At 35.6% G+C, this 18,576-nt stretch overlaps 2 protein-coding genes across 2 annotated transcripts; both read right to left on the reverse strand.

Annotated features, from left to right (window-relative positions):
- Window positions 1–2,762: 2,762 nt before the first annotated feature.
- sec63 (SEC63 homolog, protein translocation regulator) lies at window positions 2,763–15,202 on the reverse strand. The gene is made up of 20 exons (XM_052586290.1): window positions 14,816–15,202; window positions 13,338–13,437; window positions 12,460–12,574; window positions 12,245–12,357; window positions 11,878–11,939; window positions 11,710–11,768; window positions 11,536–11,586; window positions 11,036–11,144; window positions 10,864–10,958; window positions 10,627–10,759; window positions 10,301–10,393; window positions 8,005–8,150; window positions 7,734–7,881; window positions 7,571–7,653; window positions 7,203–7,262; window positions 6,911–7,078; window positions 6,167–6,328; window positions 5,888–6,088; window positions 3,848–3,952; window positions 2,763–3,294 (listed from the first exon to the last, which is right to left on the reverse strand). Exons 1-20 carry the CDS (start codon window positions 14,937–14,939, stop codon window positions 3,157–3,159), a joined length of 2,265 nt encoding a protein of 754 aa, XP_052442250.1. The 5' UTR covers window positions 14,940–15,202; the 3' UTR covers window positions 2,763–3,156.
- A 526-nt stretch (window positions 15,203–15,728) lies between these two features.
- On the reverse strand, window positions 15,729–17,751 carry si:ch73-257c13.2 (uncharacterized). Its single transcript, XM_052585785.1, has 4 exons — window positions 17,535–17,751; window positions 17,150–17,188; window positions 16,953–17,049; window positions 15,729–16,872 (listed from the first exon to the last, which is right to left on the reverse strand). Exons 1-4 carry the CDS (start codon window positions 17,636–17,638, stop codon window positions 15,925–15,927), a joined length of 1,188 nt encoding a protein of 395 aa, XP_052441745.1. The 5' UTR covers window positions 17,639–17,751; the 3' UTR covers window positions 15,729–15,924.
- Between the last annotated feature and the right edge of the window lie 825 nt (window positions 17,752–18,576).

Raw genomic sequence — 18,576 nt, forward strand, 5'->3', positions numbered from 1 at the left:
GGTTAAGGTGCTATATCTTATTTATTTTTATTTTATTTTTTCTCCAGATTAAGTAATTTTAAACAGACTCTTTTAGAATAAAAAAAAAAACTTTCCCTTTCTTGTCGTTTTATGAACTGAGATTATTAATAAATCTTTATTTATTTATTACGTTAATTGAAAATATATGTCACCATTCCCTGTGGTCATGTCCTCAAAGCTATTGAAAATCAGAAGTGGGGGGAAAAAAAGATAAATATTCGCATATGTTGGATCTGGGTGTTGAATATGCATCGCAACCTGTTCAGGACGCCACACAAGGTCAGTGGGAACTGATATTGGTTGCAGAAATACACTAAAGCGTGTCCGTCATAGTCTACAGGACATGGAGTGAATCTAGTTATTGAATAACTGATCTAAACTACATCGAACTAGTTATTTTGCACTTTTTAACATGTTGACGTGTCGCGTGGAATTCTAACTTAATACATTAATTTGCTTAAAGCGGCAACAATTATAAGTGGCAAAAAATGTGGATGAATATAAATTAATCAGGTACATATGATTCACTCTGTAGAGGAAAAATATAAACATTCTACATTATTAGACGCTTTTAGAACTTGTCAACAGAACTGAGATATTATTGGAATAGCTGGATTTCCTATTCAAATCAAATCACTCGTGTCCAAATTGCAAACCTAAAAACATTTATATTAGATATTAGCCTAGCAGAAGCTAGGCTGTTTGACAGTAAACATGCAAGAAACAAAATGTAGATTTTATAGACTAGGCACCCTCAATATAAAAATCAGGATGTTCCCTGTAGCACTTTGCCATAATGATAAGTTTCCTTTGTATAATACTTAACAGGCCATTGACAAATATTCCTTCAAATAGTTTATGAAAATTTAATGGGAACCCCCAGATGCCTTCAGAAGAATAAAACTTGGACTAAGTTTTTGATCTATAAACCCATGCATTTATCAAAGAGGATGTAGTTTCAGGGGGAAATATTCATTTGTTTAATCAAAAAGAAAATCTTTTAAAAAGTTATTTTATTTGAAATTATTTAAATACAAATAATATATATTTTCCATTTACAATGACAGTTTTCTTGTAAACAAAAGTGGCAGATACTGTTTACCAGTCAATTCATCCCTTTTTCTGGCCGGTGAGTTTCTCGGTTTATGTCCAGGTATGATTTCTCATAATCTGTGCACTTCAGGTCACAGCTTTCTGTACACAGCATGAATAATGTGGCTACAATCTTTTTGGAACTATAATATTAAAATGTCTATTTAGCTGTAAAACTCTTAGATAAAACTGATACATAATTTTGATAAAATGGGTTGAGAATGAATGCATGTTACATGCAGCCAGAAAATGACACTTTCCCTCTGTGAGTAAAGATTGCATTGTGTTTATGCTAATGAACACAAGGGGGGAAAAAGAAGTAAACGATTTCTGAATGACATTTGCAGTTTTCCAAAACGTATCTATAAATTACATACATTAGCTATTGGGAACAAACAAGAAAATCCAATTTCCTGTCATAAATTCAATATATATATAAAAAAAAAAAGACTAGGAAAATTAACTGAGAAAATTAAATGAAGAGATTACATTTCATATGCATTTCTACATTTCAAATAATTTCATATCAGTCAGCTTAACCCCTCCCACTAATTGACAAATGAACAGAACAGACTAATATTTTCACAACCACTAAATCAGCACTTCCAATACGCTGTCAGACCTTCCACTGGTGCAAAATAACATTTAAATGGGACAAAAATAATCAGATCCATAAAAAAGCTAAATCTACCCTTAATTTTGAGCCTCCATACATAAAACCAACAAAACCTGCAGAAATAAACACTGACCCTCCATTATTCCCATCACTCAAACTGACGGATTTGTATCAAACCATTTGCAATGTTTGTGTCCACAAGGAAATCGAATAAGGCATTCATATTTGATGAGAGTGGAATGTAAGATACAATTATATTTTAAAAAAAAAAACTTTAAACTATGATCTACAATTGAGATATCTAGTTCCAAAATAAACCAGATAAAACCATTGTCCTAAAGTGAAGTTTTGATAAGTTTGATCATTTTCAGGTAAAAAAAAAAAAAACCCAACTGTGTTTTGCTGCACTATGGCCAACAGATTAGTGTAACTGATGGGGAAAGGCTTCAGGCTGTAAACATGGTCTCCTTGTAACAACTGTACTCTGCAACAATGGGGACATTTAAAAAGTCAGTGGGATGGATAAATTGGGGTGGAGAGAGACTTGAATTGTTCTAAGATTTCAATAAACATATGACAAACCTGCGTATCTGTTGAACAGCAGCGGCATCAGGAGTTAAATCAGGACTAAACCATAGACCTGGCTGTGGAATGTCTGCAGTCTTTTTTTCTTTTATTTTTTTGTGAGGCTGTGACAACCTGCGCTTGTGATGAGAAGCTGGAAGAAGTTAAGATAGGTGAGATTTATAAATGTATTGTACTTCCACACTTCATGACCATGGAGACAAATTGAGACGGCAACCCACAGCGGTGCAGTACACCCTTCACTCCGTCATTTCTGCTCAAGCTTAGAACGCACATCCACGTCCTTGCGGTTCATGCTCACTCCAGATTACTCGTCACACAGCCTCGTAAAAAGTGGAAACACCTGGTCAATTTGATATCTAATAAACTACATAAATCTACAAAATAAGGTAGAAAACACCCTTGAAGCCTAAACAGTGACATTGAAAAATGACAGCCATGAGGTGTGTGATTTTTCAGTGGTACTCTGGTTTTTATTTTTCTGACGCATTGGTTGGTCAGACATCTTTTTCGTCGAGTGGAGAGGAATCTGAAACACTGCTGGACCCCACAAATAACCACTGTGACAGCCCACTGATAACGAACGCAGGGAAAGGTAACCAACAGTTCCTTAAGTCTTATTTTGATTGGCAAAATAAAAGGACAGATTTGTGATTCATGAGTGTTTTGAACAGGAACATGGGGCATCAACGTCCTTGCCTCCTGTTTGCCTCCGGTGTGTGGCGGCCCAGAAGACGGCAATGGTTTGGAGCTATGTGGCTGTGTAGGAGCGTGTGTGTGTGTGCGCATGAGTGGGCACATGTGTGTATGAGCTGTGCTCAAGTCTGCATGAAATGACTGGTTTAGTCGTTATCTTCTTCGTCTTCGTCAGATTCCTCAATGCCATCACTGTCCTCCTGGTCATCCTCCTCTTCTTCAGTTTCTGGGATATCCCACTGAGGGTGGTTATCCATCAAGGCCTTTGCCTCATGAACCTCCAGCTGAAACAAAGAAGATTATAGTAAATAAATTCATTTATATTAAAATATTATATATGTATATGATGTATGCAATACATATTTTTCATTATATTATAGAAGATATTAACACTGTTCCTTGATCACCAAATCAGCATATTAGAATGATTTCTCAAGTGAAACTGGCTGAGGAAAAATCAGTTTTCATCACAGGAATAAATTCGATTTTAAAATGCATTCAAATAGAAAAGTTATTTTAAATTGTAAGAATATTTCACAATATTACAAAAATGTTTTTTTTTAACAAATAAATGCAGCCTTGGTTTGCATAAGAACTTTTTTTTTTTTTTAAATCATAAAACAAAAATCTAATAAACTCCAAACCTTTGAACATGCATCATCTTAAAATATTTTATAAATATTTTATAAAATTCATAAATACTTAATAAAATCAATATTTAAAAAAAAAAAAAAAAAAAAAACTTCATAAATATTTTATACATTTATGACAGAAATAAGAAAACATTTCCAAAAATGAGAGTATATAAAAAATAAAAATAAGATAAAATAAACTGACCTTGAGTGGCTTGATCTGATCTAATCCCATGAATGAATCTGATCTGAGAATCACAGAATATTGATAGTTTCCGGTTTTGGTTGGAGCGGGGAATTTCAGTTCAACCTGAGGCAGACAGGAAGTTTAGATAATCATTGGTCATTTTACACAACTCAACAAAACCTTATACGGAGGAGTAATTGGGAGATATGGGGTGATTTATGACCCTTTTGTTTACATCCTTGCATTCTCATGCTCCTCACAGAGAGGAAGCACTCAGTGTGTCAGACAGAATTATGACAGGCGTCTGGCTGCTCTGTAACCAGACAGAGACTGCAGTATGGAGGTTGCCTGGCAACAAGCTATGGGGAAAACTGCTGTGCAGGAGACTGTGTAGCTAGTACCATTCAGCCAGTCTCTCTCTCTCTCACACACACACACTCGTTCTATTATCTTTCCATTTACTACATTTTAATGACGGCACACCATATTTTAATTAATTATAGTAATTCGTTTTTGTCATAATGTATTCGAACTCTAAATGCCTTTATATCTCTCTTGTAGGACTTCCAAAACAACAAAAACAAAAACCCCACCAAATTAATTGACTGAAAATCTCTCCAAATAGAAATACAGTACAGAAGTACACTCCCAATCCCGCAATGGCACAAACTACAGTCATGGTTATATGAACAATAAAGAGATTTTTGGGCTCCCACTCCTTTTCAATATTGACTCAATAACAAGTCATTTGTGATTATCATTCTGATACAGACTGAACCAGTTTGATTTTAGTTTGATTTCAATTCAATTCACTATTTGATTCACAAACTGTTAACTACAACTACTAAACATTTGGTTGTTTGGCTATTTGAAATACATCTGAAATGAAATAAAATACATTATTACACAAAAAACTTAAAACAGGTTGCATCTGAAACTATGTGAAATAAGATTAAAATGAAGCAAAACATTAGTAAACTAAAGCAGAACACTAAAATTAAATGTGAAATAAAAGTAAATTAAACCTAAATAATAGTATTGAAGTATTTTAAAAAATAAAATAACGTGTTTTTTTACCATGATCAGTCATTTACGATTACTGGAAAATATTTATTCGGATTCAAATCAATTCACTTATTCATATTTTGTGAACCAATTTGATAAATTCAAATCACTTCACTCACAAATGGGGTTACTACAACTAAAACTATTAAAAACATTTTGAATATCTGAATGAAATATAAATATTACAAAAAAATAATTAATTAAATAAAAATTTGAAAGGTTGCCATGGCAAGTAACTGGAGTCTAAATTGTAGCAGTAAAATTACTAGCTGAATTAAAAAAAAAAAAATATGGAGCTAAAACTCAAAATTCAATAAATGACACCTAAACAGTAACATAAAAATAAAAAAATAAAATAATAAATATAAAAATTTAAAACATTAGTAAAAATTATAATTGCAATTTAAAAAAAAATCAAATCAAATATCAATTTGATTTGCAATCACAATTTACTTTGCACAACCTTTCTACAAAAGGTAGTCTTTCCAATAAATATATTTAGCAAATTTTTCACAAATTTCTGACTTTAAAATTAAAAGACACTTTCAGGCCCATATATCTTGTAAAAACTAACTAACTTCACACCACTGAACAACCAGGGTTTCTGCAGGATTTTTAAGCTCAAATTTAAGACCTTTTAAGACCTTTTTTAAGACCTGAACACAAAAAATGTACACCATATGCTTTATACCATAAACAGGCAGCACTAGACTTTGAATGTGCAGCGCTCATGTTTATTCAATTAAATTATAATGTTAGCCTTTTGAAGTTTAATCCTCACATTCAGCCATATCGCAATTCTGGTCTTTCCGTCCCCAAATTGAAGCCCTCTTGAAATAATAAGACAATTTTGTTCAATTTAAGAATTTTTAAAGGCAACTAAATACAACTAAATGTAAGACTTTTAGACACACAGAAACCCTGACAACACAATTTCACACTTTCTATTCCCTCTTTTAACTCTCCCGCACAAACAAGTGCTTGTGGCCTCACCTCCTCTGTGTCTCTGAGTGTGCACACATGGTTGGGCATAGACACCAGCGTCTGTTCCTTCCTATCTGCAATGTAGAGCCACCACCACTCCTGCTTCTCCTCAGGGAAGTACAAGCTGTAGACAGGATGTGTGACCTTAGACTTGGTCTCCAATAGTGCCTTTTCCCGACGCTGGATGCTCTGTTGTAGTGCCTCCCATTCCTACAGAAGAGATTTGTGGGTTATGGAAAGCTGCACTGCAATGGCTACAATCAGCAGTCTGAGGGATAGGACACAAACCTCCTCGTCATCTCCAGCAATCTCGTCCACCTCGGTGTCACTCTGCTTGTCACTCTCCTCATCCCTCTCGCTGGGTGAGTCCTTATTTCCCTCTGCCTCGTCTGATTCACTGCCTTTATCAGAGAGATCGTCCTCTTCCACTTTTGATGCAGCAGCAACGTCCTGTGAATGAGAATAAAAGAACATGGAGCTGGATGAAAGATTTTTTTTATTTAGATATAGATGTGCATAATAGTAAAATTGACTAAAGTGAATAAATATGAAATATAGACTTCTGTTTTAATTAATATAATTTAAATCAAACTTCTTATGCGTTAATTCGATCAAAAATATATAATATCTGCAAAACTTTTCTATTTTAACAAGACAATTTTTCAGCAGCCATTACTCCAGTCTTTGGTGTCACATGATTTTTCAGGAATCATTCTAATATGTTGATTTAGTGATCAAGAAAAAAAGTTTAAATGAGTTGTGCTGCTCCATTTTTTTGTGGAAAATTACACTTTTTTTTTTTTTTTCTTCCCCCAAAGTTCCAAAGAACAGGATTTATTTTAGATGACTTTTTTTTTTTTTTTTACATTTTAAATGTCTTAACGAACACTTTTGACTAATTTAATGCATTCTTGCTGAATAAATGTATTCATATCTCTCCAAAAAAATATTTTGGATCTATTTTTTGAATGCTAGTGTTTATCGAATATAATTGAAGACAACACTGAATGTATACAGTTCTAGAATCCCTACATTTCCTCCCACATTGCCATTGGCTTGTTTGGCCTTGTCTCCCTTTGCCTGCTGTTGGGTGACTGGTTTCTTCTTAGTAAGTTTCTTCTTTTTGGACTTGGCAGCTTTTTTGGCTCCTTTATTCTTATTTTGCCAAACTTTTGTTTTGTTTGTTTTGGCATCTCCTTGCTGCAAAGTACAAAATAATATTCATAAATCCTTTAGAGATTATAATGAGCAAACAACAAGATGTAAATGGAAATTTTTAAGGTCACTATAAATTTACATCTGATGAACATGAAAGCATTGCTACCTCCTCTGCATTAGTTTCCTCAGTAGGTGGTGGTGCATCCTCCTCTTTCTCAAACATCTCCTAAACACAATCACAATTTAGTTCAATGTTGTTGTGCATTAAAACGAAGTCATATAATACAGACTGTTTTCGTCATGTATTGTTGCTGAAATGAAAAGCTAATCCTAAAAAAACAAAGAAGCTCAGCATTGACCTCTTGTGGATGTCTGCTGCAACTGCAAGATGTGCCATTCCATGGCTAAGTACTTAGCGTAATTTTAACATAACTCACAAATCAACTGCTGTATTTGAAAATAGCATTACACCCTCAGCCCTCAACTAAACATCTGGATGGACTCGTGAGATATTCTCACAAATGTACTACTTACAGACATCCTCTTCCGCGTCAAGGTGACTGTAACGGTGACAATGGATCCTGCCGTGATGTTATTGCTATCTTCATCATCCAACACTATGGATCAATGAAACATACACAGAGTTTAAAATCACATGTTATGTGATTTTTATTGAAAATCTGCTGAACAATCTCACCTTGAAGTTTGGTTTCCATGTTGATATAGGGAAAGCTGCCGAGGACCGCCAGGACCTCCTCATACTTCTCCTCCCCAAGGAATCTCAGCATGTTTCTCCTGTCAGAGTCCTTCAGACTGACAAGATCCTGCAACGTCCGTACCTTATACTGATGACAGATGGGCCATATTTAGAAGATTTGAAAACAGTTTTTGCATAACAGCTGGGGTATCAAACACAATAGTTTTAACAGATCCTTCTGTGTTCTGCAACGCCTTTCAGAAAGATGTACCTTCTTCGAGATACAGTATCGGAGGTGCTCCTCTTCAAAATGGGGCAGCTGCAGCAGAGGAGATTTGGCCTCCTGCAGTCCTTGAACCACCATCTGAGACAACTTCATGCAGTTCTCTATAGACGTCAGCCTGGGAGCCCGAAGCCCTACACAATCCAACATCAGCAATCATTTTTTAATCATGTGTCATTTAATATATACACCACTTTTGAAATAATTTTGTACATTTTTTAAATTAGTCGCTTATGCACACCAAGGATGCATGATGAGCAATACACTAAGAATAGGTGTGTAAGGAAATATATCGATATAGGCAAGAATCACGATTTTTTTTGTTCGGCGATACTGTATCGATTCTCAAAAACAGAATATCGATATTAAAAAAAAATAAACAGTTGATTCGTTTTGAGTTTATATCCCAACCGCTAGAAGGCAGTCTACATCTCTAAACTTAAACAGTGTCAGGAAATACTAGCATTAGAGCACGCCACAAATTATTAGTTTGCTGCTTGTAATGGAAGATGAAAGAATTGATCCGGTTCCCGTTTCGCTGTGCAAAGGAGAAAAGTGTTGGGATTTTTTTGAAATACTCTGACTTGAACCATTACAGACACACACACACAACACAGACTAAGTATGAACCTCGCAGAACTAGACAAGACAAGCATTTGTTGTTTTTTATATCTATATATATTACAGATCGTTTTGCTAGATAATATGTGTAGAACCCTTTAAAGCTGCACTGAAACTACATTTTTAACCTTTAATCCGTTGAGCACCACTATAAGTCCACTATATGGAGAAAAATACTGGAATATGTTTCTCAAAAACCTTATATTTTTTGCGACTGTCACATCTTGGATGACATAGGGCTGAGTAAATTATTAGGAAAGTTTAATTCTAAAAGTGGAGCGATTCATTTAAAAACTGTTGCTGTAATGTACTCCGTACTGTAGCATACAAAATACGTATTTAGTTGTGCGTTGTGTTTGCTTCATGCAGCTTGTCGGTCTCTGTCTAACCAGCTAACAGCAAGTTTGCTTGCAATGGTCTAGAAATATGTCGATGAATAGTGAATGTTTGTTGTTGTTATTATTGGAATTGTTAAAGAATTGAGCAATACGTTGGTGTACAAACTGCAGTGCTTTATCAATACGTTTCTGCAATGGGCGAACACATATAGAGCCCTTTAGACCTGACGTCACAGTTACGTCACCGCGCTAGCTGGAGGCAAAACAAAGGGGAAACTGGAGGCGGCCAAGTCAAACCAGCACAGATTCAGCTACATAAGCATAATTTAATCTGTCGTTAAATGCAATAAAACGAGCGGACTGGACAGAAGCGTGTCAAAAATGCTCGTGTTTGCAGTCCACACTTCTTGTCAGAAAAGGTTAAATAAAGTATTGTCTTTTGTTGTTATGTATCATGGTGTGTATTACACATCTCAAGATGTTTTTACGCATCTCACGACTATGTTGCATATGAAATAATGTCTGTGTGCATGTGTGTAAAACAACAAACTGACGATTTATATGCTTAATGATCTGTAATTTTATATACATTGTTGTAATTGGGAGTGACTGGATTTTTTTTTTTTAAGAACTTAAATCAAATAAAGAAAGTTAAAAATTAGTTTCTGGAATTTTTTCTAGAAAATATTCAGTCTCAATTTAAATGTACTGTATGTCAAATAAAGGTTATGTTATATCACTGTACATTTAGAGAAGCTATAAATTTACAGAAGGTCGGTTAGCTAACAAATTTTATAGCTAGCATTACTGAAGTGGTCAGGGGAATTTTTCTGCCTCCACCTAAGCGCCACTCACAGAAAAACATCACATCCTTTACTAACAGAAAAAGGGTCACCGAGATGTGGGCTAAGTAATGGTGATGGGCATTCCGTTATTGACCTACGCTGCATGCAGTAGACCAATCACAACAGACTGAGTCATCAGACCAATCACCGCAGTTTAGCATCACTCAAAGGAGGGGTTTGGAAAAATGAATCGTTGAGCGAACCATTTGGGAGTCGTTGAGCAAAAAAGGAAAAAATTAAGGGATATTATAAGACAATGAAAGTGTTTTTTGACCTTGCAAGCATGTAAACCTGTTGTTGGGGACTCCCAAAACCAAAATATGAACCTTTCATAAGTCTTTAGTGTCACTTTTGCTCAATTCAATGGATTTTTGCTGAATGATACAGTAATTTCATTACTGCATAAAATCTGAATGAACAAACCTTTGAACGGTAATGAAAACATGTTAATTAAATTAATAACATCCTTATATTAATTACCTCCTCTACTGGTTGCCATCATAGTAAGTTGACAGCCAACATTGATCATTTCCTGTAGTAAAGCAGGGCACTTCTTCATTACAAACCTCTGATCTGTAGAAAATACAAAACAGCAAATTAATACACATAAATAACATGAATATTGTGTTTGGGTAGGTCAACTGGCAGAGCATTGCATTAGCAGCACAAAGCTCATGGATTTAATTCCCAGGGATCACACACACACACTTGTCAAATGCAGAAATGTAATGAATTGCATTAGATAAGTAGTTGGTGTGTCATCATCCTACAGAATTGACACTTGAGAGGTGTGTGTGAATGCATACCCTCCTCTATGTTCTCAGAAACATCCATCCTGGCAAGATGCGTAAGTAATAAGACTCGAGCCTTCAGGCTATAGGGATAGCAGAATGGAGGCTCCTTCTTCTTCACATTAATGTTCCCCAGCTCCCGAATCAACTGCACAAAGGAACACAAGCATTCAATTTGAATCATTATTCACTAGCCACTTCATTAAGCACTCTAAATCTTTGGCACAAAATACATATGTTGGAAGATTTTACCTGGGGAACTTCTATGTTGTCTGTTGGTCTTATAATGGCCTCTTTGTTACTACGAGGATCAAATTCAAATGCTGCCGTCAGCACCATCACCAATCCTGTCAAACAGAGAAGAGACTTAGTCTGTAGAATCTAAAGCATCTAAAGGGTCATGACATATTTTTCTTCAACTTACGTTTCATGTTCATTGTAGGTGTTTTGTACATAAAGTGCATGAAAAGCTGAGTGGTGTTGATAAGGATCTGATCACCACTGTAGCGGATGGAGCGGTACCACCATGTGCCCTAAACAAAAATGCACATTACTATTGGGTTTATCAGAATATCAATTAATTAAAAAGGTTCCTATTCTATGGTTTCCAAAATCCAACAAGGCACACTAACTTTAAAAAAAGAAAGAAATGGATACTTTCATATGGCATGGACACATTCAATTTATCATAAGTGATAAAAACATTTATAATGATACACATTAACAAAACTGTTTTAAGTCATTTTCAACTGTAATAATACTTCACAATTTTAGGGTTTTAATGTATTTTGGAACAATTATCTGGGTCAGCATTATAGAAAACGTTCAAAAACACTGAAAAAAAAAAAAAAAAATTCTTACTGACCCCAAACATGTCTTTAATGATATCTAATGTCAGAGTAATTGATTAGAAGTCAAGCTTACCACAACCACAGGAAGAATAACCATAAAAGCCAACCCATAGACCAGCAGCACCTGTCAAAGGCACAAGCCAACAGGTTTTGGAATAAACTTGGAATATTTATGTAATTATTATTTGACACTTAATTGTGGTCTACATTTAACTGACAGCTGGACAAAATGAGTAGGTGAACATACCAGCATGGAATTCTTCTGGTCAACAATCCATGCAGGAAGAGCGATTCCAAAACTCGTCACTGATCAAGAGTGAAATGGAACACAGAGAAATAAGGAATAATGATGAATTTTCAGCAGAAGGCAGAACACTTCCTCAGAAATACGTTAACAAGTTAAAGAAACCGTCACCTCTCGGGCCATCAGGGTTGCCATACATCTCCCAGTTGTTCCGTGATTCCTCATTTGTTAAACTGTGAGAAAGCATGAGTGTGGACAACAGTTTTTAAAACCCGGATGATTATATATGTGGTGCAGTATTGATAAGTAACAGAAAGGTGCTGCATGGGTATTTTAAGAAGATTAAGTGTTTAATTTTGGCACAGTGGATTCGATCTTTATAAAAAGCTTTTACGAATTGTATTGTGCTGCACCTATGATTACACACTGCAATTCCAACACCAACCCATACACATAAAAATGAGCTGGCAAATGCTATAAATAACATGAGATTAAATGCAAAAGGCAACAATAAATAAGTCAAAGGCGACAGTCTTACGCTGAGTAAGCTTTAGCAAGCTTCATGAACATGGCCTCATCTCCGCCTTTATCAGGATGGTGTTTCAGAGACAGTACTCTGTACTGCTTCTTAATCTCAGCAATAGATGCTCCCTAAACAAAAATATAATGGATACTTTACTCCTGAGAAGAAGTAGATTAAAGATTCAAATGCGAAAGAAGAAGATTCTCAAAAAGTAAGAAAGGTTTACTTACTGCTTCCAATTTGAGGACCTCATAGGGGTTATACTCCTGGTACTCTCGATCTAATTTAGACACCTTATAGGCCAGGAAAAGAAATACTGCCCACCCAAACAACAGGGCTGCTTTTCTAAAATGACAGAGAAGTACATTTTTATTTTGGAACCAACACTTGGTGACTAAACGGCAAAAAGAACATATTTAAGCAATGAAAAACAGGGTATTTCTGAATACTCCACACATCTGATGCAAGCTTTGTTCTTTAAATAGTTAGAGCAGAGATTTGACGAATGTCTGAAGTCAGTATCATCCGGTAGAATTCATAATTTCATAAATTTCGACAACTATGGGAAGTGCCACAATATTACAATAATATGATTTTTTTTTTTTATTAGACAAACACAATCAAATGGATCTAGACTTGTCTGACCCTGAAAATTCATAAATCAAATTTAAAAAAAAGCATGATATCTGTTGCAAAACCAAAAAGCACTGCTGTCCCCTTGCTATTTCAAAGGAAATTAAATAATATTCTCAGAAAACCAAGCACTTAATACAATAATTAAAACAAAATATGTTTATTTTGATCCTTTAATATAATTACCATGCAAAGCAAGCAAATGGAATAATACTTTAGCATTTAACATCATTTTAAATGGATGCTGTTGTCCAATTAATTTTGTTCCTTAGTGCTCACTGTATACAGTGCACACAACTCCAGAAATCTATTGAAATTAGAATGATTTATTCATGTTAAAAACTAAATGCTCACAAACAGCAAACAGACAGGACACAAGTACAGTTTGTTATAATAATATTTGGTGCAATGAGCTAAATGAGATCAATTCCCCTAAACCGCCTTTTACTAATTACACACAAACATAATCACTTACTTAAGAGTTGGAACAATGCTCTGCTGTGATTTCATAAGCCGAAGGCGATACCACAGACATCTTCCATGAACTCGTCGTAAACTCTTCAACCTTAATTGCTCTGTGAATTAATTCACATAACAGACAACAATAAGAAAAATAAATTCAAGTTCACAATTACTATGCGAACATGCAAATTCTACCAAAACAGAACTGTACCAGAGTACAGAAAGTTTTTGATAGTAAATTATACAAAGCAATAATATTAACATGTCTAAAAAGCATAGTAGTACTGTTACTTTTTAGTTAGTGAGGTACTGCAAACCTTTTTATTTTTATCTGAATGTGACCCTCTTACACTGCAAGCTAGATTACGAAAGCTGCCTCAAAGTATGCCAAAATGTTATTGTTTTATAACAGAATAAACAGAAGACATGGATTTGTGTGCGACAAACCCATCTTTATTTATATTTAAAGGGTTTTATACACACACACAAATAACTTTCCATTCATTCCAGTCTGGTAGGAAATTAATGAGCCATAAAGGCATAAAAAACAATAAACTATTAACTTTTCTTGTGAATGTGTTATTGCGCTGCATACTGAAAATCTACACTAAAACAGACATTTGAACTTTATATTCAAAAGATTAATTTAATTACACATTGCATTTATTCTTAAGTGTTTAATTTTATTGAAACAATTTCATGGTGTCAATATTAAATTAGTAATCTGTCATATTTGTTCTATTGTAGCCTGCAGAATCTAGAAATCACTGTCTGCAAATATGGGTTAATTTATTGTGATATTCGATCAGCTTCGATTGACTTAAAATTGAAGAGCATGTCGATCTAGTGCAAACAGCATGTAAAAGTGCAGTTCATGACAGTGTAATTCAAAACAAAGTTAAAAAACACACCATGGGCAGCTAAATAAACAGATACATTTGCAACATTTCATAACACGTGCTGAAAAATTAGTGGGAGTGGCATGCCATGAAGACAGAAAAGTCACAATTAAAGATCTATGACGAGCATTATTTGATCAGATCAGCTAATCTTAAAGCAAAGCAATCTAAACAAACGAGGACATAAGAAAAAAAGCTCATATTAAACGAATGGCCAGTTCATTTAACGTGGGTAGCATGCGTTTGATGCTATCAATGTTCAAATATAGCCTACATTTATTCTTTATAAGTACTGGCATTATGATGCATAACATGCATTTAAAAAATATCGGAAATATCTGTAGTCTAACTGTTAGTTAAGCTGAGTGGTGTCAGCTGCTAATGCTACTTATCCATAATCAGGCAAGAACTTAATGCCATTACTTAGATTTAACGTTACCTTCGGTATTCGTTTTATTAAATAATTTTAATATAATGTCAGAAAACATTCCTCATAGATGTGGCAATCTGGTTATCAGTGCTTATCATCAAGCGACATGTAACGTTAACTACTTAACGTTAGCTGGTAGTGTTTTCGCATATGGGGCCTTACCCGCATTCTGATCCCGGGGCCAGAGGTAATAGGTGGCTGGGATGACTATTAGTCCCACAAAAGACGTGAGGAAATAGAAAAAGGTGTTGCCACTGTCGTCGTACTGAAACTGTTGTCCAGCCATTTCGCAGCGGCTCTAAACCCCGATTTTTTTCTGCCGCCTTGCCGCCCAATCAGTCGCTCCACTGTAGTAGGACTAGTCACACATCTGCTGGAGAAGGAAGCCAGCATCCACGCTTTCTGCCACGATTGCGATTGTTTTCAAAATAAAAGCTTTTCGTGTTATTTTATTAAGACAGTCCTTACCGTTTAAAAATCAGGGGGTATTTGTAAAAACGCATGCTATTTTACTGCACTGCAATCAAGCTGCCAGTAGAATAAAGAATGAGTGGATTTCCACGTTCAACAGGACTTGGGCTTTTATTATGGCGAGTTAATAACGCCTCACCGCTTGCTGTCGAAGTTCTGAAACACGAAAAATCTGTGCGCCTGCGGTGTACGTGTTCTACGCACGCGCTCTACTGGAGTACGTGTTTACACACAGCTCTTACTTTTAGATGCATTTTTCATTTATTTTACAAATAAAGAGGGGTTTTTAGCCTCTACAGATTTAAGGACCACTCACACAGATTCTTAGCCAACTCCAATATGGCTTTTAAAAATAGCATTCGTGTTATTTAGAACTTTAATGAAAATAAGATTCCATGCTGTATAATGGATTAATAATGCATAGAAAATTAAATTAATGCATTTAGCACACGCTTTTATCCAAAGCGACTTACAGTGCATTCAGGCTATCAATTTATACCCATCATAGAAAACATAATGGAAAATCCTGTTTTACAGGTTACAGGTTCACAGACCCCTAATTGAAAACCCTAGTTTTAAATCATTAGCAGATTAAAACTTTAGATCCTTTTGGAGGATATTGTTTTATTATAGACACTTGTCCTTCTTGATTTTGTAATTCAACATATGCATTGCATTATGACAACATAACTGTACATAAAATATACATACTACAGTGATTAACAAAACAGTCACCTAATAAATAAAAGTAGAACATTTTGTCAACATGTTGCATTCATTATCATACGCAACATTACTTTTCAACACTGACTGTACATATATTTTCTTTTTTTAGTGGTTCGCCCGAGTGAGGCTGCAATGTCTTGTCTTTTAGATATTCCACCAAGACTTCCAGAATGTCCGTAGCGTAGTTCATGGAAAGGTTTTTGAGTTACATCATCCCTAATGCAGTCCACCAGAACATTGTACGTTTCCAGGAACATGTTGTATAAAATACAGCAGGTCTTCACAGCTAAACTGGTTTGGCAAACCGAATGCTTCTGCAGGCATCTGAGCCTCTGAAAACAAGAGCTCAGAGTATGGATGGAGCCTTGTGCAACTGCAAGAGATGACTGCACTTTCTGGTTATAACAAACTTTTTTCTGTCCGAGTGTTGCATAATCAGGGAATGGAGTCAGAAAATGCTCTGAAAGTGGGAAGGTGGAATTGCCAATAATGTGTTTGCCATGTAGCAGAGCCACAGGGTTTTCCCGCAATGCTTTGCCAACCTCCGATGCTGAAAGGACTCTTGAGTTGTGCCAATTTCTAGGGTGCTCTGCAGACACGTAGGTAAAGCGACCCTTGTGGTTGCAAAAAGCCATGAGTTTTACAGAGTATGACCCCTCTGCATCTCTATATATCTCTGGATCTGGCACATCTGTAGGTTTCTCAATAGGAATGAAACCAGTTCCTACTACACAAAGTGTATCTGGTAACCCCACAGTAGAAAGGAACCCCACCACAGACATTTCTGCTTCTTCCCCGTGTGGCCAGTGAATTTCATTAGCCAAGTTACTGGTAACAAGGGTAGAGAACTCATCCAGCTGATCACAAATGAGTGACTCTGTGATGTGGAAACGGTTTGCCACAGTGTGGTAAGACTCTTGGGTAGAAAGAGCCCACAGGCTAGCAAGCACTGCATGCCACACTGTCCATCCCTCTTGCCTAATGGCAGTCCATTTACAAGGTGCCAGCAGCCGTACCAACTCCTATAAACACAAAAAGAACAATTGTTTTACCAAACACAAAGGAGATTAGCAGAAAATAGGACCAGCATGAACTCAAGTACCTCAGTTTGAGATGTAGTCAGCTGGAAGTGACTCTTAAAATCATTTATTGTCAAGCTTTGCAGCACGGTATTGAAAACATCTCTTTTGTCATCCTCTCTGACATGTGAAAACAAAATAATGTTAATGCATACATCCAATGTGTATTAAAAACAGCATCTTTTTTTTTTTTTTTCAAATACTGTGTGGATCATCTTACCTTTGCAGATCATCACTTGGCTCAGTTTTCACCTTCATTCTATTGAAATATGAATTAATAGTGGTTGTATTATTGGGTTTTCACAGCTGAAAATAAAAATGGTATTTTGATGCTGGTTTCCAGCTAGCTGTGATCTTCAATTAACGCTTAATTTATATAATCGAGCGGTTTTTGGCACATCGTATGTAGTCATACAGCAACCAGGTTTCAAAATATCACCAGTTTAAGATGGATTTTGGACAGGCTGGACAACTGAAAGAATATTTCCAAGTCAAACAGTTGCAAGCTACAGTGAATAAACGGCGTATAAAAAGAGGTGCCGTGTTGTTTGTAACCAAAAAAAGCTAAATTGTAGACATATAGAATACAGTTTTCTTCACCTTACCTTACTTTCCTGCGCTTGCGAGTTGCATTTTTCTTGTAAAACAAGAAATCTTCAACATCATAGCTGTCTGCTAACAGAAACGCAATACATGTTTCCAGCGCCATGCTTTTCGGATTCAGACTGTTGCAAAGGCGCCCTCTTAAGGCAAATCCACCTTATAACATGTGATGGATTTTCCTACTAAATGGGGTTGATTTTCTTCATGGATATGTTGTTTGTGAACTTGTTTTAAAACCAGGCAAATTTAGACAGAAAATATCTTGAATCAAACTACGACAGTTAGGTGGTCTTATCTGGTTTAAGCTGGTCTAGGCCAAGCAGGTTTTCTGCTAGTTTAGCTGGTTAAAATCCTGGTCTCCCAGAGAGACCAGCTAAAACCACTAAAACCAGCATACAAAACCAACAGGCTGGTTTATGATGGCCTTTTTTTTTTTTTTTTTTTTTTTTTTTAGCAATGATTGCATGAACACACATCTGGTCTCAAGTCTATTTTTCACTCATTAAAGAGATAGTTCACACAAAACAGTTGGTGGTTGCCATTGACTTCCATAGTATGGAAAACATATATTTTTTTTTATGTTCAACATAATAAAGCAACTCGTACAAGTTTGGAACGACATGAAGGCGAGTAAATTATGACAGAATCGTCATTTTTTTACCTTAAAATCATGTTCCATCGATAGATGGAGCCAGAGTAATACAATAAACCTGGCTTATGATTTATCTCCATGTAGATTCTAGTCGCAATAGATCAACTGATAATAAATTTCATATAATTTACAAAAGAGAGAAAAAACATCAAGTGTGTTTTCTGATATGAGAGAGAATGAAATGAGAGGAAGTGATCATGCTCAAACCCTCCTCAATAACCTTTGCCGTTTCCTCTTCAGTCCCATTGACCTGAATGATGGCAGCACAAAATAACAAATAAGAGCTACAGTGATGAGACAGCTTGCTTCACACTTGAGAGCTGCTCTTAGCATCTAGCGTTAATCAGACAGAATTAAATATGCAGGAAGTAATTGTGCAGGTCACAACCCCT

The sequence above is a fragment of the Carassius gibelio genome, chromosome B20 (genome assembly GCF_023724105.1).
Source record: "Carassius gibelio isolate Cgi1373 ecotype wild population from Czech Republic chromosome B20, carGib1.2-hapl.c, whole genome shotgun sequence".
NCBI classification, from domain to species: domain Eukaryota; kingdom Metazoa; phylum Chordata; class Actinopteri; order Cypriniformes; family Cyprinidae; genus Carassius; species Carassius gibelio.

Bases quoted from the DNA above. Each gene is read 5' to 3' on its own strand.
- sec63 (XM_052586290.1), bottom strand. From the start codon at position 14,939: ATGGCTGGACAACAGTTTCAGTACGACGACAGTGGCAACACCTTTTTC. The intron at 11,145-11,535 runs GTAAGCTTGACT...ATTTTTGTTTAG, and splicing joins TTATTCTTCCTGTGGTTGTG to GGCACATGGTGGTACCGCTC. The intron at 10,394-10,626 runs GTATGCATTCAC...TATTTTCTACAG, and splicing joins TTCTGAGAACATAGAGGAGG to ATCAGAGGTTTGTAATGAAG.
- si:ch73-257c13.2 (XM_052585785.1), bottom strand. From the start codon at position 17,638: ATGGCGCTGGAAACATGTATTGCGTTTCTGTTAGCAGACAGCTATGAT. The intron at 17,189-17,534 runs GTAAGGTGAAGA...ATATTTCAATAG, and splicing joins CGCAAGCGCAGGAAAGTAAG to AATGAAGGTGAAAACTGAGC. The intron at 17,050-17,149 runs GTAAGATGATCC...TTCACATGTCAG, and splicing joins CCAAGTGATGATCTGCAAAG to AGAGGATGACAAAAGAGATG.